Source organism: Mytilus galloprovincialis, chromosome 4 (genome assembly GCF_965363235.1).
Source record: "Mytilus galloprovincialis chromosome 4, xbMytGall1.hap1.1, whole genome shotgun sequence".
NCBI lineage: Eukaryota > Metazoa > Mollusca > Bivalvia > Mytilida > Mytilidae > Mytilus > Mytilus galloprovincialis.
Window position 1 is genome coordinate 1863648 of NC_134841.1, and position 24348 is coordinate 1887995.

Below are 24348 nucleotides of genomic sequence, written 5' to 3' on the forward strand. Positions count from 1 at the left end.
ATTGAAAACCGCGTTAAAAAATTCCCAAAACTGGCCAGGGTCCTTTTTCCCAAAATACCCAGATAAACCCCTGAGATCCTGCATTTGGCTAAGTATTCAGTATAGTGTTGTTAGTGTGTGACACCATGTATGATTTTAAAAGTAGCTGTTTCAATCTTAATAACATTATTTTCTGAAAGGAGAATGATTCTAGTTTAGGGTTTTACATGTAAAAAGATAGTTATTTAGTCAGAAAACATAAAATTAGACCTAAATAGCATGTTGGACAGAGGTTATGTTAGACGTAACAGGACATTGAAAAATTGAATATTTTCCTTTTATATAAAGGCCTAGTTAATAAATATATCAATTTTTCTCTGACAGTTCATAAGATCTTCAATTAAAGTATATCATTTTGTTAAATTTTTCAAAAACTAACTTATAAGTTGGAAAAATCTTAAAATATGTCAGACAAACGGGGACATTTTTGGATGAGAATTTGTTCCATTTGCATCATTGAAAGTCAAAAACAAAATCAAAACTATGCTGTTTATACTAATATCTACAGCTGGTGTTCCTCAGGAAGAGGTAAAATGGTTCATTATTAAATAAATGGATAAAACAAAACCATAAAAAACTGTAGGACAAACATAGGACAGATTATATTCCCTGTCGGACAAACATAGGACAGAATTCATTAATTTACTGATCCTAATGGGAATTTAAAAATGGGCACCTCTTAAGAAGAGACTAGGAAGGGTCTGAGAACTATTTTTTAGTTTATGTGGACTTGTTAGTTGTTAACAAGGTTCTTTTTACTTTTAAAAAGCCGTTACGTCCGACATTAGAAGATTTTGTCCTACGGTTCGTCCAACAGAAAATTAATGGACTCTTGTTACGTCCTAATTTTCAAAATTATGTCTAATTTAGACTGTCAACAGTTTAAAACCTCTTTATTTTTCATTTATATGGTAGTATTTAAGGTTAAGTAATTGTCAAAGTAGAAGCGAAATTGATTCTGTGACTTGTGGTAGCCATTTTAGAGAATATCTTGGATGTTGGACGTAACATTTTTTTGGACAAATGTTGGATGTAACTTCCATCTCTTGGTTGGACAGAAAGAGTGTTCACCCCTTCAATGTCGTTGACCTCAAGTAAAAAGGAACAGTTGACAGCAATACCGTATGCACATCGTGATTGTAGTAAAATTTGTTGTCATAAACATTAAAAAAAACTTAAACTGAGTTGGCAACTTGAAAATGAAAATTGAAATGTTCGCCCGTAACGGTTGGACAGATTGTTCAAGAGTAAACTTTAATGACAATTCCTGAAAAAAATAAAACTTTCTGCTGTAACTTCATGATGAATTATCACATTTTAGTTAATAAGCTCAAGCCTCAAGATATTTTGTGCATTTAATTGCCCTCTATTGTTACATAACTTATATTTCATTTTCACATAGGAAGAAGACAGAAAATGTTAGTCCAACAACATGACCATTTAAAATTGTTTTTAATCCTTATTTTCGATGATTTTTCATGTTTTAGTGTCCTTAACCTTGCCAACCCTATTGTTTTACCTGAAAATCCTTTTTACCTAGTTGCCATTCATACAAAAAGGTTAATAAAACAATTTTGATTTTTGGTCATTCGACCATGTCACAAAATAAGCATGCAAAAAATAGGGAATTCAACACTTCATTTATAAAATACTTTATTCAACAATAAACTTTTCATATGAGACTGTTTATATTATCTCTTCATCATGCAGTGAATTGATTAGCTACCTGCATTAAAACTCAAAATAATTTAAAATATGAAAAAAATGCATTTTTCTGGGACACCCATTGAAACAGCACTTTACTGAATACTTAGCCATATATATAAGAGATGCTTTAACCAAATCTCAGTAGAAAGGCTTCAAAAAGTGTTAGGAAGAAAACATTTACAAAGAAATGATTAAATGTAATGGTAATTACAAATGGATATGCATTATTTATGATACTATCTAGTTCGATGGATGATGGCATTGGTGATGGTTCAATTTTTTGTTGGAATCAATACTTTAACAATGTGTACAGATACTGATGCACATTTATAAACCAGGCATACACATGGAAAAGTAAATGGTTTATATTTCAGAGAAAAGTTCCATCATTAAGAAACCACAGAGTCCATACACAAGCTTTGTATCGGAGAAGAATAGTACAGCAGTGAATCCAAGAAAGTAAGAAATATAGATTCTTACATTGATACCAGTGGATTATCGGATTTATCCAATCGAGATAGTTAAATTATCAATTTTAAAGTCCGAGCCGTCTCGGCGAGGACTTTAAAATTTATAATTTAACTATCGAGATTGGATAAATCCGATAATCCATGAGTAACTATGTAAGAATCTGTTTCTCTAATGATTAAAAATACATTTTCTTTTTTTGTTAACCGAAAATCCCCTTCGAGTGCCTTTCACATTGCACAAAGTTGTCAATTTCAATAACACCTGTTAGCATATTTTGATTTATCCAGTTAGCTAAAAAGGTCATGAACCTTAAAATCATCCAATGATCTTTTGAGATCACCAGCAACCACACGTTGATTAAATTTTTTTTATACAATGGGTTCGGAAAGGGATAAATTTCCATAGAATTAGAGAAATCTTGTTATATAACTTAGTCACACAGATAAAATTCTCTTGTTATATAACTTAGTCATACAGATAAAATTATCTTGTTTGATAACTAAGTCATACAGATAAAAATATTTTGTTAGATAACTAAGTCATGCAGATAAAATTCTCTTGTTAGATAACTTAGTCATGCAGATAAAATTCTCTTGTTAGGTAACTTTATGGTCATACAGATAAAATTCTCTTGTTAGATAACTTAGTGATATAGATAAAATTATGCTTTGATATGACTTAAATATGTACTAGATAATATTGATGTCCATCGTTATTTGATATAGGTTAGCATCAGGGCTTATAGAAAAACATTCACCACACAAAAAGGAAAAAGCTGATTCCCTAGATTTATCTGACTGTGATGAGGATTTACCTGATCATTACAAGGTATGAGTATATTTAGATTTATCTGACAGTGATGAGGATTTACCTGATCATTACAAGGTAGGAGTATATTTAGATTTATCTGACAGTGATGAGGATTTACCTGATCATTACATGATTACAAGGTATGAGTATATTTAGATCTATCTGACAGTGATGAGGATTTACCTGATCATTACCATGATTACAAGGTATGAGTATATTTAGATTTATCTGACAGTGATGATGATTTACCTGATGATTACAAGGTATGAGTATATTTAGATTTATCTGACAGTGATGAGGATTTACTTGATCATTACAAGGTATGAGTATATTTAGATCTATCTGACAGTGATGAGGATTTACCTGATCATTACAAGGTATAAGTATATTTAGATTTATCTGACAGTGATGAGGATTTACCTGATCATTACAAGGTAGGAGTATATTTAGATTTATCTGACTGTGATGAGGATTTACCTGATGATTACAAGGTATGAGAATATTTAGATTTATCTGACAGTGATGAGGATTTACCTGATCATTACAAGGTATGAGTATATTTAGATTTATCTGACAGTGATGAGGATTTACTTGATCATTACAAGGTATGAGGATATTTAGATTTATCTGACAGTGATGAGGATTTACCTGATCATTACAAGGTAGGAGTATATTTAGATTTATCTGACAGTGATGAGGATTTACCTGATCATTACAAGGTATGAGTATATTTAGATTTATCTGACAGTGATGATGATTTACCTGATCATTACAAGGTAGGAGTATATTTAGATTTATCTGACAGTGATGAGGATTTACCTGATGATTACAAGGTATGAGTATATTTAGATCTATCTGACAGTGATGAGGATTTACCTGATAATTACAAGGTATGAGTATATTTAGATTTATCTGACAGTGATGATGATTTACCTGATGATTACAAGGTATGAGTATATTTAGATTTATCTGACAGTGATGATGATTTACCTGATCATTACAAGGTAGGAGTATATTTAGATTTATCTGACAGTGATGATGATTTACCTGATGATTACAAGGTATGAGTATATTTAGATTTATCTGACAGTGATGAGGATTTACCTGATCATTACAAGGTATGAGTATATTTAGATTTATCTGACAGTGATGAGGATTTACCTTATCATTACAAGGTACAAAGGAATATACTTTTATATCATTGTCAATTGTATGTAGTAAAACAAAAGTTTTTTTCTCTAGATTGTCACTCCTCAAAGGCACATCACTTCTTTGTTTGTAGTAAAATAAAAGTTTTCGTTCTACAGACATACATGTGTATATGCGATTCTCACCTAATGCATGTCAATTCTCTTTTGTATTAAAATACTTGTAGAAATGTTTCAGAACATTGATTGCTGTAAATTTGAAAACCTCCATCTGATTGTATATACAATTTGAATATTTAAAACAATAACTTGATTTACCCTATAAAGCCATTAACTTTGAATATAGCAGATATCATACACATTTGGTATTATCTGTTTAGTCAAAAGACACAAGAGTTCACAAACAGCTACCATCAGAAGTTTTATTGGTTGATGCCTCACGACAGACAAAAGATCCTAACCAATCAGAGGTAGACATTATGGTGGGCTTTGAAAGATCTCCTGTCAGGGTGGTGTGTCATTCATTAGATAAAGTCAATTCTGATCTCAGGTAAGAAATGGTTTCAAGGTCAAGATTAAGCTTTCACATGATTCCTGTGATTTTGTTGAAATTATGAATAAGTTCTGTTAAATTGTTTCTTTAAAAATTGTTACACGATGATGACTGCTGTACCCATATTGTGACAAAAATGTCGGTTATTGATTTGGGGATGTACGGCGGGCGGGCGGGCGGGCGGCAATCAAATGTTGTCCGTGCATTAACTCATGAACCGTTCAACCAAAGCTTTTAAAATTTTAATATGTTGTTACTGATAACTAAATGAAGGTCAAGTTCAATAATGGCGATTTTGACTTTTACCGTTCAGGAGTTACGGTTCTTGAAAGATTGAAAAATGAAGTTTCCAGTCGTGTCCGTGCATTTACGCATGAACTGTTCTACCAAAGCTTCCCAAATTTTAATATGTTGTTACTGATGACAAAATAGAGGTCAACTTCAATAAAGACGATTTTGACTTTTACCGTTCAGGAGTTATGGTTCTTGAAAGATTGAAAAATGGTGTTTCCAGTCGTGTCCGTGCATTTTCTCATGAACCATTCAACCAAAGCTTTTGAAATTTTTATATGTTGTTATTGATGGCAAAATAGAGGTCAAGTTCAATAATGACGATTTTGACTTTTACCGTTCAGGAGTTATGGTTCTTGAAAGATTGTAAAATGGTGTTTCCATTCAAGTTGTTGCATTTACTCATGAACCATTCAATCTAAGCTTTTCAAATTTTAATATATGTTGATACTGATGACAAAATGGAGGTCAAATTTGATATTGACGATTTTCACTTTCACCATTCATCAGTAATGGTTCTTGTGATATTGCCAGGACACAAATAAATATTAATAAATCCGGTTTGCTGTCGTTGTGACAGCCTCTTGTTTATTTATTATGTCTGTTTAGTTCATGCATCATTGTAAATATAACAGAATTTGATGAGACTGTCATCAAAGTGAGAGGTTTAGTGCTATAAAACCAGGTTTAATCCACCATTTTCTACATTTGACAATGCCTGTACCAAGTCAGGAATATGACAGTTCTTGTCCATTCGTTTTTGATGTGTTTTGTCATTTGATTTTTGCCATGTGATTATGGACTTTCCGATTAGATTTTCCTCTGAGTTCAGTATTTTTGTGATTTTACTTTTTATTCTTTCTTCAATTGTAAGATAGACAAAGGATTTTTTTGAATTTATATTGAAATTAATTTAATTGGATTGAACAATTCATAATTGTATTTAAAAATGGATTGAAAAATTAACTCAGAGAATGCAGTTATTTGTTTTTGTTTAAATGGAGATGTCAGTCATCATGTTTCATACTTGAAGTGCAATAAAGTTTAAAATATTTTTCAATGTCATGAAAACATTTCTATGATTGATTTCAGTATTTAATTTATAATTCAAACCTAAAATTATGTCACTGAATCCCAAAAATAAAAATAGGATATGAACAACTTATATAAAAAATATGTAGATTTTATTATAATCATGTAATATAAAAACAGGAAATGTACAAATGACAATACAACAACTATTAACCATGTACTAAGGGACAAGAATGCACCACATCTTCCTACATCTATTGTTTGTCTAAAAGCATGATAAGTACAAACGTTTATGACTGAGAATGAAGATTAATGACTGCTGTAAGTGAAAACATATATTATTTCAGATCATCTAAGAGTAAATCAGTTAAAGTAGACAATATGAACACCATTAAAATAACAAAAGAACTTCCTCAGATCAACGTGGATAACTGTAAGTAACATTAAGTCATAGGCATGCTATTTCTGGTATTGTAACATGGATAACTGTAAGTAACATTAAGTCATAGGCATGCTATTTCTGGTATTGTAACATGGATAACTGTAAGTAACATTAAGTCATAGGCATGCTATTTCTGGTATTGTAACATGGATAACTGTAAGTAACATTAAGCCATAGGCATGCTATTTCTGGTATTGTAACATGGATAACTGTAAGTAACATTAAGTCATAGGCATGCTATTTCTGGTATTGTAACATGGATAACTGTAAGTAACATTAAGCCGTAGGCATGCTATTTCTGGTATTGTAACATGGATAACTGTAAGTAACATTAAGTCATAGGCATGCTATTCCTGGTATTGTAACGTGGATAACTGTAAGTAACATTAAGTCATAGGCATGCTATTTCTGGTATTGTAACATGGATAACTGTAAGTAACATTAAGTCATAGGCATGCTATTTCTGGTATTGTAATGTGGATAACTGTAAGTAACATTAAGTCATAGGCATGCTATTCCTGGTATTGTAACGTGGATAACTGTAAGTAACATTAAGCCATAGGCATGCTATTTCTGGTATTGTAACATGGATAACTGTAAGTAACATTAAGTCATAGGCATGCTATTTCTGGTATTGTAACATGGATAACTGTAAGTAACATTAAGTCATAGGCATGCTATTTCTGGTATTGTAACATGGATAACTGTAAGTAACATTAAGTCATAGGCATGCTATTTCTGGTATTGTAACATGGATAACTGTAAGTAACATTAAGCCATAGGCATGCTATTTCTGGTATTGTAACATGGATAACTGTAAGTAACATTAAGTCATAGGCATGCTATTTCTGGTATTGTAACATGGATAACTGTAAGTAACATTAAGCCGTAGGCATGCTATTTCTGGTATTGTAACATGGATAACTGTAAGTAACATTAAGTCATAGGCATGCTATTCCTGGTATTGTAACGTGGATAACTGTAAGTAACATTAAGTCATAGGCATGCTATTTCTGGTATTGTAACATGGATAACTGTAAGTAACATTAAGTCATAGGCATGCTATTTCTGGTATTGTAATGTGGATAACTGTAAGTAACATTAAGTCATAGGCATGCTATTCCTGGTATTGTAACGTGGATAACTGTAAGTAACATTAAGCCATAGGCATGCTATTTCTGGTATTGTAACATGGATAACTGTAAGTAACATTAAGTCATAGGCATGCTATTTCTGGTATTGTAACATGGATAACTGTAAGTAACATTAAGTCATAGGCATGCTATTTCTGGTATTGTAACATGGATAACTGTAAGTAACATTAAGTCATAGGCATGTTATTTCTGGTATTGTAACATGGATAACTGTAAGTAACATTAAGCCATAGGCATGCTATTTCTGGTATTGTAACATGGATAACTGTAAGTAACATTAAGTCATAGGCATGCTATTTCTGGTATTGTAACATGGATAACTGTAAGTAACATTAAGCCGTAGGCATGCTATTTCTGGTATTGTAACATGGATAACTGTAAGTAACATTAAGTCATAGGCATGCTATTTCTGGTATTGTAACATGGATAACTGTAAGTAACATTAAGCCATAGGCATGCTATTTCTGGTATTGTCAACAATTTGTTCAAGTTTGTGGTGAGGTCAGTTTAGTGGTAAATTATTGATATTTGGTAAGTTGTATTAGCTTTGTATTTAATTTTAGGGAGATTATTTATTGTCACAAATGTCCAGAAATACACCAATTATTACAAGTAAATTTCAGATGAGCAAATTTGAACATTTATAGAATATAAAGTTTCTACAAAGAAGTCAGTGAAAAATTTATATTGTTTTGTCACTTAATTTGATACAATCAAATTATTTATTTTTTTGGTTTAAGATGTTAATTTCTTGTCTTCTCAGTTTTTTGGCTTGTTGTCTCCGAAAATAATATTTCAATTTAAAATGATTTAGCATGTTACTCGTACTATCAAGTATATATCGGTTACATTCACACTGGTTTGCATATCACAATTTTTGAGTTAGAATTTCGTTTAAAGTAAGACCAGGAGATTGCACATTCAGATGTAGGTCTACACAATATTAGATCAAAAACGAAATAATGAAGTAAATCATAAAATTTACTGATTTAAAGTTTCTGTTAAAAAAACATTTATACTAATTATGTTTCCTTAAGATCTTGCCCCGAGCTGAGAGACAAGTTCTAATTAATTGTATATTTTTGGATGAGCAATAGCAATCAATATACTGGACAATTGATCTGTCAAATAAATTACCAAGACGACAATTTTTAAAGAAAACATAATTAATTAATGATTTCAATACAAATTATTTAAAATCTATCAAAAGTGAAAAAATATCTGGTTAACCGGTTAGTGTATTTGATATTCGGTATTCAGTAATTCAAACGGTTAACCGGTTAACCGTTGACAACACTACTCCTAACACTTCTGTTTCAGTAAGCCCTGGTGAACCATGACGATCTGTAGATAATTTTAATCTCCTAACACTTCTGTTTCGGTAAGCCCTGGTAAACCATGCCGATTGGTAGATAATTTTAATCTCCTAACATTTCTGTTTCAGTAAGCCCTGGTGAACCATGCCGATCTGTAGATAATTTTAATCTCCTAACACAGATAGAAAAGGATATGAGAATGAACAGATTACCTCAGCCAAACTTTGATGATTCTCAAGATTCTGACATGTCTGAAAAACCTGCAGCAGATGACAATCAATCTGTCCATAGTGAAAGTGATGCATGTTCTGTTCAAGATTTAGTCACATCTAAAACAAAGGGCAATATCAGAAAGAAAAGGTAAAAATCTCAATGTCTACAGTTACCCTGTTACGAGTTAAAGAATTAATAACATCTAAAACAAAGGGGAATATCAGAAAGAAAAGGTAAAAATCTCAATGTCTACAGTTACCCTGTTACCTGTTAAAGAATTAATAACATCTAAAACCAAGGGGAATATCAGAAAGAAAAGGTAAAAATCTCAATGTCCACAGTTACCCTGTTACCTGTTAAAGAATTAATAACATCTAAAACCAAGGGGAATATCAGAAAGAAAAGGTAAAAATCTCAATGTCCACAGTTACCTGTTACCTGTTAAAGAATTAATAACATCTAAAACAAAGGAGAATATCAGAAAGAAAAGGTTAAAATCTCAATGTCTACAGTTACCCTGTTACCTGTTAAAGAATTAATAACATCTAAAACCAAGGGGAATATCAGAAAGAAAAGGTAAAAATCTCAATGTCCACAGTTACCCTGTTACCTGTTAAAGAATTAATAACATCTAAAACCAAGGGGAATATCAGAAAGAAAACGTAAAAATCTCAATGTCCACAGTTACCTGTTACCTGTTAAAGAATTAATAACATCTAAAACAAAGGAGAATATCAGAAAGAAAAGGTAAAAATCTCAATGTCCACAGTTACCTGTTACCTGTTAAAGAATTAATAACATCTAAAACAAAGGAGAATATCAGAAAGAAAAGGTAAAAATCTCAATGTCCACAGTTACCCTGTTACCTGTTAAAGATTTAGTCACATCTAAAACAAAGGGGAATATCAGAAAGAAAAGGTAAAAATCTCAATGTCCCCAGTTACCCTGTTACCTGTTAAAGATTTAGTCACATCTAAAACAAAGGGGAATATCAGAAAGAAAAGGTAAAAATCTCAATGTCCACAGTTACCCTGTTACCTGTTAAAGAATTAATAACATCTAAAACAAAGGGGAATATCAGAAAGAAAAGGTAAAAATCTCAATGTCCACAGTTACCCTGTTACCTGTTAAAGAATTAATAACATCTAAAACAAAGAGCAATATCAGAAAGAAAAGGTAAAACTCTCAATGTCCACAGTTACCTTGTTACCTGTTAAAGAATTAATAACATCTAAAACAAAGGAGAATATCAGAAAGAAAAGGTAAAAATCTCAATGTCTACAGTTACCTGTTACCTGTTAAAGAATTAATAACATCTAAAACAAAGGAGAATATCAGAAAGAAAAGGTTAAAATCTCAATGTCTACAGTTACCCTGTTACCTGTTAAAGATTTAGTCACATCTAAAACAAAGGGGAATATCAGAAAGAAAAGGTAAAAATCTCAATGTCCACAGTTACCCTGTTACCTGTTAAAGAATTAATAACAAATTAAACAAAGGAGAATATCAGAAAGAAAAGGTAAAAATCTCAATGTCCACAGTTACCTGTTACCTGTTAAAGAATTAATAACATCTAAAACAAAGGGCAATATCAGAAAGAAAAGGTAAAAATCTCAATGTCCACAGTTACCCTGTTACCTGTTAAAGAATTAATAACAAATTAAACAAAGGAGAATATCAGAAAGAAAAGGTAAAAATCTCAATGTCCACAGTTACCTTGTTACCTGTTAAAGAATTAATAACATCTAAAACCAAGGGGAATATCAGAAAGAAAAGGTAAAAATCTCAATGTCCACAGTTACCTGTTACCTGTTAAAGAATTAATAACATCTAAAACAAAGGAGAATATCAGAAAGAAAAGGTTAAAATCTCAATGTCTACAGTTACCCTGTTACCTGTTAAAGAATTAATAACATCTAAAACCAAGGGGAATATCAGAAAGAAAAGGTAAAAATCTCAATGTCCACAGTTACCCTGTTACCTGTTAAAGAATTAATAACATCTAAAACCAAGGGGAATATCAGAAAGAAAACGTAAAAATCTCAATGTCCACAGTTACCTGTTACCTGTTAAAGAATTAATAACATCTAAAACAAAGGAGAATATCAGAAAGAAAAGGTAAAAATCTCAATGTCCACAGTTACCTGTTACCTGTTAAAGAATTAATAACATCTAAAACCAAGGGGAATATCAGAAAGAAAAGGTTAAAATCTCAATGTCTACAGTTACCCTGTTACCTGTTAAAGAATTAATAACATCTAAAACCAAGGGGAATATCAGAAAGAAAAGGTAAAAATCTCAATGTCCACAGTTACCCTGTTACCTGTTAAAGAATTAATAACATCTAAAACCAAGGGGAATATCAGAAAGAAAAGGTAAAAATCTCAATGTCCACAGTTACCCTGTTACCTGTTAAAGATTTAGTCACATCTAAAACAAAGGAGAATATCAGAAAGAAAAGGTAAAAATCTCAATGTCCACAGTTACCCTGTTACCTGTTAAAGATTTAGTCACATCTAAAACAAAGGGGAATATCAGAAAGAAAAGGTAAAAATCTCAATGTCCACAGTTACCCTGTTACCTGTTAAAGAATTAATAACATCTAAAACAAAGGGGAATATCAGAAAGAAAAGGTAAAAATCTCAATGTCCACAGTTACCCTGTTACCTGTTAAAGAATTAATAACATCTAAAACAAAGAGCAATATCAGAAAGAAAAGGTAAAACTCTCAATGTCCACAGTTACCTTGTTACCTGTTAAAGAATTAATAACATCTAAAACAAAGGAGAATATCAGAAAGAAAAGGTAAAAATCTCAATGTCCACAGTTACCTGTTACCTGTTAAAGAATTAATAACATCTAAAACAAAGGAGAATATCAGAAAGAAAAGGTAAAAATCTCAATGTCTACAGTTACCCTGTTACCTGTTAAAGATTTAGTCACATCTAAAACAAAGGGCAATATCAGAAAGAAAAGGTAAAAATCTCAATGTCTACAGTTACCCTGTTACGAGTTAAAGAATTAATAACATCTAAAACAAAGGGGAATATCAGAAAGAAAAGGTAAAAATATCAATGTCTACAGTTACCCTGTTACCTGTTAAAGAATTAATAACATCTAAAACCAAGGGGAATATCAGAAAGAAAAGGTAAAAATCTCAATGTCCACAGTTACCCTGTTACCTGTTAAAGAATTAATAACATCTAAAACCAAGGGGAATATCAGAAAGAAAAGGTAAAAATCTCAATGTCCACAGTTACCTGTTACCTGTTAAAGAATTAATAACATCTAAAACAAAGGAGAATATCAGAAAGAAAAGGTTAAAATCTCAATGTCTACAGTTACCCTGTTACCTGTTAAAGAATTAATAACATCTAAAACCGAGGGGAATATCAGAAAGAAAAGGTAAAAATCTCAATGTCCACAGTTACCCTGTTACCTGTTAAAGAATTAATAACATCTAAAACCAAGGGGAATATCAGAAAGAAAACGTAAAAATCTCAATGTCCACAGTTACCTGTTACCTGTTAAAGAATTAATAACATCTAAAACAAAGGAGAATATCAGAAAGAAAAGGTAAAAATCTCAATGTCCACAGTTACCTGTTACCTGTTAAAGAATTAATAACATCTAAAACAAAGGAGAATATCAGAAAGAAAAGGTAAAAATCTCAATGTCCACAGTTACCCTGTTACCTGTTAAAGATTTAGTCACATCTAAAACAAAGGGGAATATCAGAAAGAAAAGGTAAAAATCTCAATGTCCACAGTTACCCTGTTACCTGTTAAAGATTTAGTCACATCTAAAACAAAGGGGAATATCAGAAAGAAAAGGTAAAAATCTCAATGTCCACAGTTACCCTGTTACCTGTTAAAGAATTAATAACATCTAAAACAAAGGGGAATATCAGAAAGAAAAGGTAAAAATCTCAATGTCCACAGTTACCCTGTTACCTGTTAAAGAATTAATAACATCTAAAACAAAGAGCAATATCAGAAAGAAAAGGTAAAACTCTCAATGTCCACAGTTACCTTGTTACCTGTTAAAGAATTAATAACATCTAAAACAAAGGAGAATATCAGAAAGAAAAGGTAAAAATCTCAATGTCCACAGTTACCTGTTACCTGTTAAAGAATTAATAACATCTAAAACAAAGGAGAATATCAGAAAGAAAAGGTTAAAATCTCAATGTCTACAGTTACCCTGTTACCTGTTAAAGAATTATTAACATCTAAAACAAGTGGGAATACCAGAAAGAATAAGGTAAAAATCTCAATGTCCACAGTTACCCTGTTACGAGTTAAAGAATTAATAACATCTAAAACAAAGGGGAATATCAGAAAGAAAAGGTAAAAATATCAATGTCTACAGTTACCCTGTTACCTGTTAAAGAATTAATAACATCTAAAACCAAGGGGAATATCAGAAAGAAAAGGTAAAAATCTCAATGTCCACAGTTACCCTGTTACCTGTTAAAGAATTAATAACATCTAAAACCAAGGGGAATATCAGAAAGAAAAGGTAAAAATCTCAATGTCCACAGTTACCTGTTACCTGTTAAAGAATTAATAACATCTAAAACAAAGGAGAATATCAGAAAGAAAAGGTTAAAATCTCAATGTCTACAGTTACCCTGTTACCTGTTAAAGAATTAATAACATCTAAAACCAAGGGGAATATCAGAAAGAAAAGGTAAAAATCTCAATGTCCACAGTTACCCTGTTACCTGTTAAAGAATTAATAACATCTAAAACCAAGGGGAATATCAGAAAGAAAACGTAAAAATCTCAATGTCCACAGTTACCTGTTACCTGTTAAAGAATTAATAACATCTAAAACAAAGGAGAATATCAGAAAGAAAAGGTAAAAATCTCAATGTCCACAGTTACCTGTTACCTGTTAAAGAATTAATAACATCTAAAACAAAGGAGAATATCAGAAAGAAAAGGTTAAAATCTCAATGTCTACAGTTACCCTGTTACCTGTTAAAGAATTATTAACATCTAAAACAAGTGGGAATACCAGAAAGAATAAGGTAAAAATCTCAATGTCTACAGTTACCCTGTTACGAGTTAAAGAATTAATAACATCTAAAACAAAGGGGAATATCAGAAAGAAAAGGTAAAAATATCAATGTCTACAGTTACCCTGTTACCTGTTAAAGAATTAATAACATCTAAAACCAAGGGGAATATCAGAAAGAAAAGGTAAAAATCTCAATGTCCACAGTTACCCTGTTACCTGTTAAAGAATTAATAACATCTAAAACCAAGGGGAATATCAGAAAGAAAAGGTAAAAATCTCAATGTCCACAGTTACCTGTTACCTGTTAAAGAATTAATAACATCTAAAACAAAGGAGAATATCAGAAAGAAAAGGTTAAAATCTCAATGTCTACAGTTACCCTGTTACCTGTTAAAGAATTAATAACATCTAAAACCAAGGGGAATATCAGAAAGAAAAGGTAAAAATCTCAATGTCCACAGTTACCCTGTTACCTGTTAAAGAATTAATAACATCTAAAACCAAGGGGAATATCAGAAAGAAAACGTAAAAATCTCAATGTCCACAGTTACCTGTTACCTGTTAAAGAATTAATAACATCTAAAACAAAGGAGAATATCAGAAAGAAAAGGTAAAAATCTCAATGTCCACAGTTACCTGTTACCTGTTAAAGAATTAATAACATCTAAAACAAAGGAGAATATCAGAAAGAAAAGGTAAAAATCTCAATGTCCACAGTTACGCTGTTACCTGTTAAAGATTTAGTCACATCTAAAACAAAGGGGAATATCAGAAAGAAAAGGTAAAAATCTCAATGTCCACAGTTACCCTGTTACCTGTTAAAGATTTAGTCACATCTAAAACAAAGGGGAATATCAGAAAGAAAAGGTAAAAATCTCAATGTCCACAGTTACCCTGTTACCTGTTAAAGAATTAATAACATCTAAAACAAAGGGGAATATCAGAAAGAAAAGGTAAAAATCTCAATGTCCACAGTTACCCTGTTACCTGTTAAAGAATTAATAACATCTAAAACAAAGAGCAATATCAGAAAGAAAAGGTAAAACTCTCAATGTCCACAGTTAGCTTGTTACCTGTTAAAGAATTAATAACATCTAAAACAAAGGAGAATATCAGAAAGAAAAGGTAAAAATCTCAATGTCCACAGTTACCTGTTACCTGTTAAAGAATTAATAACATCTAAAACAAAGGAGAATATCAGAAAGAAAAGGTTAAAATCTCAATGTCTACAGTTACCCTGTTACCTGTTAAAGATTTAGTCACATCTAAAACAAAGGGGAATATCAGAAAGAAAAGGTAAAAATCTCAATGTCCACAGTTACCCTGTTACCTGTTAAAGAATTAATAACAAATTAAACAAAGGAGAATATCAGAAAGAAAAGGTAAAAATCTCAATGTCCACAGTTACCTGTTACCTGTTAAAGAATTAATAACATCTAAAACAAAGGGCAATATCAGAAAGAAAAGGTAAAAATCTCAATGTCCACAGTTACCTGTTACCTGTTAAAGAATTATTAACATATAAAACAAGTGGGAATACCAGAAAGAAAAAGGTAAAAATCTCAATGTCCACAGTTACCTTGTTACCTGTTAAAGAATTATTAACATCTAAAACAAAGGGGAATATCAGAAAGAAAAAGGTAAAAATCTCAATGTCCACAGTTACCCTGTTACCTGTTAAAGAATTAATAACATATAAAACAAAGGGGAATATCAGAAAGAAAAAGGTAAAAATCTCAATGTCCACAGTTACCCTGTTACCTGGAATATCAGAAAGAAAAAGGCAAAAATCTCAATGTCCACAGTTACCCTGTTACCTGTTAAAGTATTAATAACATCTAAAACAAAGGGGAATATCAGAAAGAAAAAGGTAAAAATCTCAATGTCCACAGTTACCCTGTTACCTGTTAAAGAATTAATAACATCTAAAACCAAGGGGAATATCAGAAAGAAAAGGTAAAAATCTCAATGTCCACAGTTACCTGTTACCTGTTAAAGAATTAATAACATCTAAAACAAAGGAGAATATCAGTAAGAAAAGGTAAAAATCTCAATGTCCACAGTTACCTGTTACCTGTTAAAGAATTAATAACATCTAAAACAAAGGAGAATATCAGAAAGAAAAGGTAAAAATCTCAATGTCCACAGTTACCCTGTTACCTGTTAAAGATTTAGTCACATCTAAAACAAAGGGGAATATCAGAAAGAAAAGGTAAAAATCTCAATGTCCACAGTTACCCTGTTACCTGTTAAAGATTTAGTCACATCTAAAACAAAGGGGAATATCAGAAAGAAAAGGTAAAAATCTCAATGTCCACAGTTACCCTGTTACCTGTTAAAGAATTAATAACATCTAAAACAAAGGGGAATATCAGAAAAAAAAAGGTAAAAATCTCAATGTCCACAGTTACCCTGTTACCTGTTAAAGAATTAATAACATCTAAAACAAAGGAGAATATCAGAAAGAAAAGGTAAAAATCTCAATGTCCACAGTTACCCTGTTACCTGTTAAAGAATTATTAACATCTAAAACAAGTGGGAATACCAGAAAGAATAAGGTAAAAATCTCAATGTCCACAGTTACCCTGTTACCTGTTAAAGAATTATTAACATCTAAAACAAAGGGGAATATCAGAAAGAAAAAGGTAAAAATCTCAATGTCCACAGTTACTCTGTTACCTGTTAAAGAATTAATAACATATAAAACAAAGGGGAATATCAGAAAGAAAAAGGTAAAAATCTCAATGTCCACAGTTACCCTGTTACCTGGAATATCAGAAAGAAAAAGGTAAAAATCTCAATGTCCACAGTTACCCTGTTACCTGTTAAAGAATTAATAACATCTAAAACAAAGGGGAATATCAGACAGAAAAAGGTAAAAATCTCAATGTCCACAGTTACCTGTTACCTGTTAAAGAATTATTAACATCTAAAACAAAGGAGAATATCAGAAAGAAAAAGGTAAAAATCTCAATGTCCACAGTTACCCTGTTACCTGTTAAAGAATTAATAACATCTAAAACAAAGGGGAATATCAGAAAGAAAAGGTAAAAATCTCAATGTCCACAGTTACACTGTTACCTGTTAAAGAATTAATAACATCTAAAACAACCAACAATCAATCAATCTAATAGGGAGGGCTACATTGCGTTTAAGTCACACTTTTCACATATACCTCTTATTTTCTGATACTTTAAATAATTTGTTGGTGTGTATTTTGATAAGATTATTGTTGCTCTAAAAAAAATAATTCCTATATTCAACAGTGCACCAGTGAAGAAAAAGTCACCATTACCAATTAAAACGCCACAGACAGCAAAGAAAAAATCTAGTAAGATCTCTTAACTCTTAGTTATTTAACCAGTAAGTTACATTGTTAAAATTGATATTAGAGTTAGGTCTAAGGATCTGGAATTTTTTCACACAATTTTAGACATCTAGATGAATTGAAAGTTTCTGTCAGATGTGAGGAACTACAATAAAAAGGTATCTCTTTTGGGCAATAATATGGTTATTATACGGGCCCTCAGGATTAACACACCATACTGGAGTGGCAGTTTTATTACCACACAAATGTTTCAAAATAAAATTAAGTGAAAATTTGCAATTAAGAAACCTGATCTCAATGAAATGGCAGGAATTATTTCTGTAAAAAAAGTAAATTTGACTTAAATTCCAACCAGCCATTTTGGTCAATGACATTTCAGTTTAGGTCATGACTGGCAAAAATTACCATTTCTAAACCCTTGGTAAGGTCAGATAAAAGGGGAGACAATTTGTGCACCTAAGAGATTGATGAATGTTAAGGCAAGTTTGTTTATTGAAAAAAGTAATGAATGCAAAATTATACTGTATTTAATAATTTTCTGTTGATAGGTCGAGTAGTTGCTTCCAGGTATTTACAAGCTGCAGATGCTAAAGTTAAAACCTCACTATCAGTATTACACCCTAAGGTAAATAAAACTGGTAAAACATTTTTTTCATGAAGTCTGAATATAAATCTGTGAAATAACTGAGAAGCCTCAGAAATCACAGACAACCAAGGTTGAGAATTGTTTATCTTAACTGAAGGGATGTTGATAAGTCTGTTGTTCTAATTTGTTTGTCTGTTCTTCTATATAACCTATCCTTTCTCAGTTTTGGGCAATAATAAAAACATCACATTTCTAAAGTTACATTACTTATTACTGTAATAATACTATACACATTTAATATTATCAGCCAACTAGGCCAGACAGGAGCATTTCAAAGGCTAGTAGAAGTATGGATTTTGCTCCAAAATCTGCAAGGAAAATATCACGCAAAACCAAAGATACATCTATTGATTTTTCCCCAAGAACAATCCAAAAACCAAAGCTGTCAAGTCGCGATTCGGGAACCAGTCAGAGTAAAGGCAAAGTAACAGAGATGGGAACCAGTATGAATAATAATGGAGTATCTCCCCTCACACCAGACAACTCCCACATGACAACTGGAGGACAGACGTCAACACCTACACATGATGGGTCAGACTTCCCTAATGAGATTGATGCTTCAGCAATACACCCAGAAATATCAGTTTTATCTACTGGTATGTAAAATATTTTATTGAATCTTTACTGAGTAGGATATTAGCAATTCATCATTGAGAGGTATATAAACTCATTATAGAATCAGGCTTAAAATTATTTATGCCAGGCATGTGTTTCATCTACAATTAAAAAACTCATGAGCATCAAAAATGTTTAAAAGGCCAAATAAAATGAAATGTTTAATAGCACTAAGGAGTGAGGACACAAAACTTTTGAAGTAATCTTTGTTAAACAAAGTGTAGCCATAATTAGGGCATTATGTTAAAACTAACGTACATTGTTTTAGATTGTTGACCTAGTGATCTGTAGCTTTGGAATTTTGTAGTATTTTCAACTTGCTAACAACTGAGTTGTGTACCTGGTGAGTTTAGGTTCACGATGTATACTTAAAATGTTTAAACACATACATTCTACAAAATATTGATACAAGAAAATACATATATATATTGGAACTTTAAGATTCTTACAAGATCAAAAGCATTAGTTGGTTATATATTTTTCCTTAAGGTTTAAGGAAATCAGTATGGCGTAAGATATTTAATTTATTGCATGATTGTTGTGATTATAATTGTTTGTGTTTGATAAGCTACATTTACCAAAGCATGTTATGTACCATATTGCAATGAAATGATTTGAGAGACAAAGATATTCTGCTTAAATAAATTAGTTAAATATATGAAGTTCATGCATGATAAAAAAAAATTAAATAAAAAAACATTTTCTTCCATGACTGTTATGAATGATTTGTAAATAAACTAAATTTGTTTTTATCCCTGACTGCAACATCGTTAACTATTTGTATAAAGCTTTATATTTCTAATGTGTGTCTGTTGAATGCCATTATTGACTGCTTGAAAACAAAATTTAGTTGTTTTGTCATGAGAAATACTCGCTATATAATAATATTCGGTATATGGGATTCTTGCAACGTCAACATATCCATATGGCAGGGTTAAGTTTTCAGGGTCGAGTCCATATCACGGACACATTAAGCAATAGAACTATATTTAGTGTACAGAAATGATTGCAAAGTATTCATGTCTGTTAGGTAGAATTCATCTGACCCTGACCTCATTCATGGGTCAGTATTAAGTTTTCATGCTGATGTTGGTGTCTAAGATACTATAACCAATAGATTAACTATATTTGCTTGAGATAATTTACATAACAATTTTTAAATGAATTCATTTCAAATATGGTACATAGAAATATCAATTCCCTCTGTTGTAGCTATGTGTTTTTTCTAATTCAAAAATAGTTTTTAGTGAGCTTAGAATGTTGATATTATTAGATAAAGCTTAAGTAATAATAAATTCGAAATATAATCTATGTAAAGGCTTTTATCATAAAAAGATTTCAGATTAGAGCTAACATTTAATAAAAAGACATGAATGATTATACAATGTGTTTTTAGTTGTTTTAGGAGACTCGCAAGTACAAAAATTTCAGAAAAAAATAAAACATTTGTTTTTTCATTACAAATTTTATTTATTACACTATCAGTTATTACTTTAGGATAATGTACAAAAATTAACCCCAAAAATGGATTCGTCTTGGCCCCAGATGACTTTTAAAATGTTGATATCATTGAAAAAGCTCCAAATTATCTCCCTTTGGTGCAAAAATGCCATTTTTTTAAATATCTTTTTAAACACATTGGTGACCTATATTTTTTTATTATTGTTTTCAAACAAGCTGTACATGAACTAAATTATTGTAAAAATTAAGCGATTTCTGTGATTAGGTTATTTTTTTATTTTGATATTACCTCTATTTCTCTTATCAGTTCAACAGAAAAAAAGGACATTAACAAAAATGTATGCTATTTCCGGGGCAGATTGTGAGCTTAAATGAACAGTGACCCCATTTTTTTATTTCGTTTTTGTCGAGCCTGCAACTTTTGTTGCAGAAAGCTCGACATAGGGATAGTGATCTGGCGGCGGCGGCGGTGTTAGCTCACTTCTTAAAAGCTTTATATTTCAGAAGGTGGAAGACCTGGATGCTTCATACTTTGTATATAGATGTTTCATGTTACGAAGTTTCCGTCAGTCACATGTCCAATGTCCTTGACCTCATTTTCATGGTTCAGTGACCACTTGAAAAAAAAGTTCAATTTTTTTGTAATGTTGAATTCTCTCTTATTATAAGTAAAAGGATAACTATATTTGGTAAGTGCGTACCTTGCAAGGTCCTCATGTCTGTCAGACAGTTTTCACTTGACCTCGACCTCATTTCATGGATCAGTGATCAAGGTTAAGTTTTGGTGGTCAAGTCCATATCTCAGATACTATAAGCAATAGGGCTAGTATATTCGGTGTATGGAAGGACTGTAAGGTGTACATGTCCAACTGGCAGGTGTCATCTGACCCTGACCTCATTTTCATGGTTCAGTGGTTATAGTTAAATTTTTGTGTTTTGGTCTGTTTTTCTCATACCTTTATGCAATAGGTCTACTATATTTGTTGTATGGAATGATGGTAAGGTGTACATGTCTAGCGGGCAGATGTCATGTGACATTGACCTCATTTATATGGTTCAGTGGTCAAAGTTAAGTTTTTGAGTTTTGGTCTTTTTAATCTAATACTGTATGCCATAGGTCAACTATATTTGGTGTATGGAAATATTTTATGATCTTTATGTCAGTCGCGGAGGTTTTATTTGACGGTGACCTCATTTTCACAGTTCATTGCAGTGTTAAGTTTTTGTGTTTTGGTCTATTTTTCTTAAACTTTAAGTAATGGGTCAACTATATATGTTGTATAGAAGCATTGTTAGCTGTACATGTCTGCCTGGCATGGTTCATCTAACCTTGACCTCATTTTCAAGGTTCTTTGGTCTTTGTTTAGTTATCTTGGTTAATGTTAAGTTTATGAGACAGTTGTAATAAAACTAAGCTTTATACTTAGGACTATCAGCATAATATCAATGATTAGTATAGAAGGCGAGACATTTCAGCGTGTGCACTCTTGTTCTTTTAGGTATAGGATAAGGTTTATTTATAAAAAAATATAGCGAAATCCTGTATTAGAAAAAAAAATGATTTATACCCGCGAGCCCCCTTAATGTATGTAATTAAACAAAGAACAGTATCATTGAAGTTAATTGTCAACTTTTAGTATTTCGCATGTGTAAAAATCATATCAAAATAAAATCCTAAATATTAATCTATATTTCACAGGTGAAGGCTCTAGAATCAATCACTCTGTGTTGTCTAATGTATCTACACATCTGCCACCTAAGAAAAAGGCAAGTACTATTTATTGTAAGATATGCATGCATGTACATAGATATAAGAAGATGTGGTATAGGTGCCAATGAGACATCTCTCCATCAAAGTCACAAAATGTAAGAAAAAAAAGATCATACTGTGAATTCATTATTATTTGTTGGATGCCAATTTTTGTAGGTTTCGAGGGTCCAGGTGAACCACAAATTCAAATGTTCAACCAATACACATTTTCAATAGGCTTTGTATACAAAGATTGTCAAAACCAGGAAATCAAATATCCACAAATATACAAATTTTGATAGTAGGTAAAGAAATGAAAAATAGCATACAGATGTTGTTACTATCAACAGAGAACCTGTCACATTCTGTCAATATTGTTTTTATGGTTACTTGGAGAGATACATGCCTTGTTTTAAAGTTACAAATATTAAATTAGTATTATTATAGATCCAATAGTGAAAGCAGTTTGTATCAATTAACACCAAAATTGTGAAGTCCATACTTAGCAGAAATATGAAAGATGACAAAGTTAGGAAGGATTTTGTTCATGTCTACGATAATTGTATGTTCTCTTTTTCACAGAAACAAGCCAAACTAACACAACACCAGTTAGACATGTTGTATGCTAGATATATTCAATCATTGTACTTGTCAACCAAAGCACAAAAAGTCAGGGAAGAACAAGAAAAACAAGCTATGGTCAGTTTAATAGATAGCATATGGCTGAACAGTAAACAAGCCATGTTAAGTGTTCTGTGAATAAAAGAGATGTTGAGTATATGTCAATGAGAGTACCCCAATATCCAACATTACGACATCTACAGGGCAACATATAATCTTTAACAAAGAGACCAGTGTATATACAATTTGTCAGTGTAATTCATCCTGAATCTTTATAAAGTTGTTTGTAGATTTTTGAGGATAAGATAGTAAAAGTCACATCAATTTGAAACTTAGTGCACATGTTTCTAATTATGTGAACTTTAAAAAATGCAAAATTGATAAACAAGTATAAATATATACTTTTAATAGCATTGAATTTATTTATATTTATCATATACTTAGCATTGATATGATAGCTTTTGCATATGTGTAATGAGCGGAAGTACACAAGCCATAATTTCCCACCCGGGCTGATAACCCATATCAGGTGCATCTCGTGCACAAAACCCATAATAGTGCCTCTCGTGCAAGTTACTTTCGGTGTTTCTGGTATTGGTTGTTTACTTTTCCATTGTGATGTCAGATGTTTTTTATGATGACGTCAAAATTTACGGGAACTTTTGTGGGGATAGTTTAATACTTGCTAACAAATGCTATTGACAATTATGAATCATTTTATAGTACAACAAACATGGAGTAGTAATGATCGTAAAACTCTTCCAAATTTTCAATGTTTCAAAATGCCTCTATAGGAAATGTTACCATAAATATATAAGGAGTTAATGATGCTGTTGTTGGACAACTATAGTATATTTGATTCATAATTTTAATTTTCTTTATAAAATGTTTGACTGTTTTAGTTATTGCATTAGTTTATTTGCCTTACATAAAACTATTGTTGGAAGTATATGATAAAGCGATTAATACATGGCCTTTTCCATATCAGCCTGGGTATCATCCCGAGACCCATATCAGCACTTCGACTCCGTCTCGGGCTGATATGGGGTCTCGGGATGATACCCAGGCTGATATGGAAAAGGCCATGTATTAATCTCTATTTACTATATTTCTAGGCTCAGATCTTAGGTATTTACACAGAGGTAGAGAAACTGCAGAAGAAGAATCATGAAATGGACAAAGAATTAATGAGATTAAAACATCTAAATGAAGTTGATGTACAGATTGATTTGCAGGTTTGTTGACTAATGTAAAAAGTAAAATAACAAAATGACTGAACTCCAAGGAAAATTCAAAACAGAAAGTCCTTCATCAAATGGTAAATTCAAAACAGAAAGTCCTTCATCAAATGGTAAATTCAAAACAGAAAGTCCTTCATCAAATGGTAAATTCAAAACAGAAAGTCCTTCATCAAATGGTAAATTCAAAAGCTTAAACTTATCAAATGAATGGAAACCTACTGTCATATTCCTGACTTTATACAGGCATTTCCTTGTATAGAAAATTGTGGATTAAACCTTGTTTAATAGCTAGCTAAACCTCTCACTTCTATTCCATTATATTGACAGCATAGTTTATTAAACTATATTGTTGAATGAAAAATTGTACTGTATTTTTCTAGGTGAGAATTATTTTGATCCTTAGATATGGCCAATTTTCTAGAAAAACCTATAAATAGAAGCCAAAAAAAATGTTTTCATACATATTGTACACAATTATTACATCA

The 24348-nt window shown here is 31.4% G+C and overlaps 1 protein-coding gene across 2 annotated transcripts in view; it reads left to right on the forward strand.

Annotated features, from left to right (window-relative positions):
• The window catches only part of LOC143071102 (uncharacterized), a 33522-nt gene that overhangs the window by 6480 nt on the left and 2694 nt on the right, over nt 1–24348 (forward strand). Inside the window, exons 3-14 of one of the 2 annotated variants that reach the window (XM_076245195.1) lie at nt 2121–2205; nt 2943–3045; nt 4556–4725; nt 6399–6484; nt 9092–9323; nt 17468–17532; nt 18078–18154; nt 18423–18771; nt 19280–19300; nt 21951–22018; nt 22584–22700; nt 23738–23857. In XM_076245195.1, the coding sequence (XP_076101310.1) occupies nt 2121–2205; nt 2943–3045; nt 4556–4725; nt 6399–6484; nt 9092–9323; nt 17468–17532; nt 18078–18154; nt 18423–18771; nt 19280–19300; nt 21951–22018; nt 22584–22700; nt 23738–23857 (1493 nt within the window). The remainder of the gene's footprint in view (nt 1–2120; nt 2206–2942; nt 3046–4555; nt 4726–6398; nt 6485–9091; nt 9324–17467; nt 17533–18077; nt 18155–18422; nt 18772–19279; nt 19301–21950; nt 22019–22583; nt 22701–23737; nt 23858–24348) is intronic. The other variant, XM_076245196.1, reaches the window with a different exon arrangement.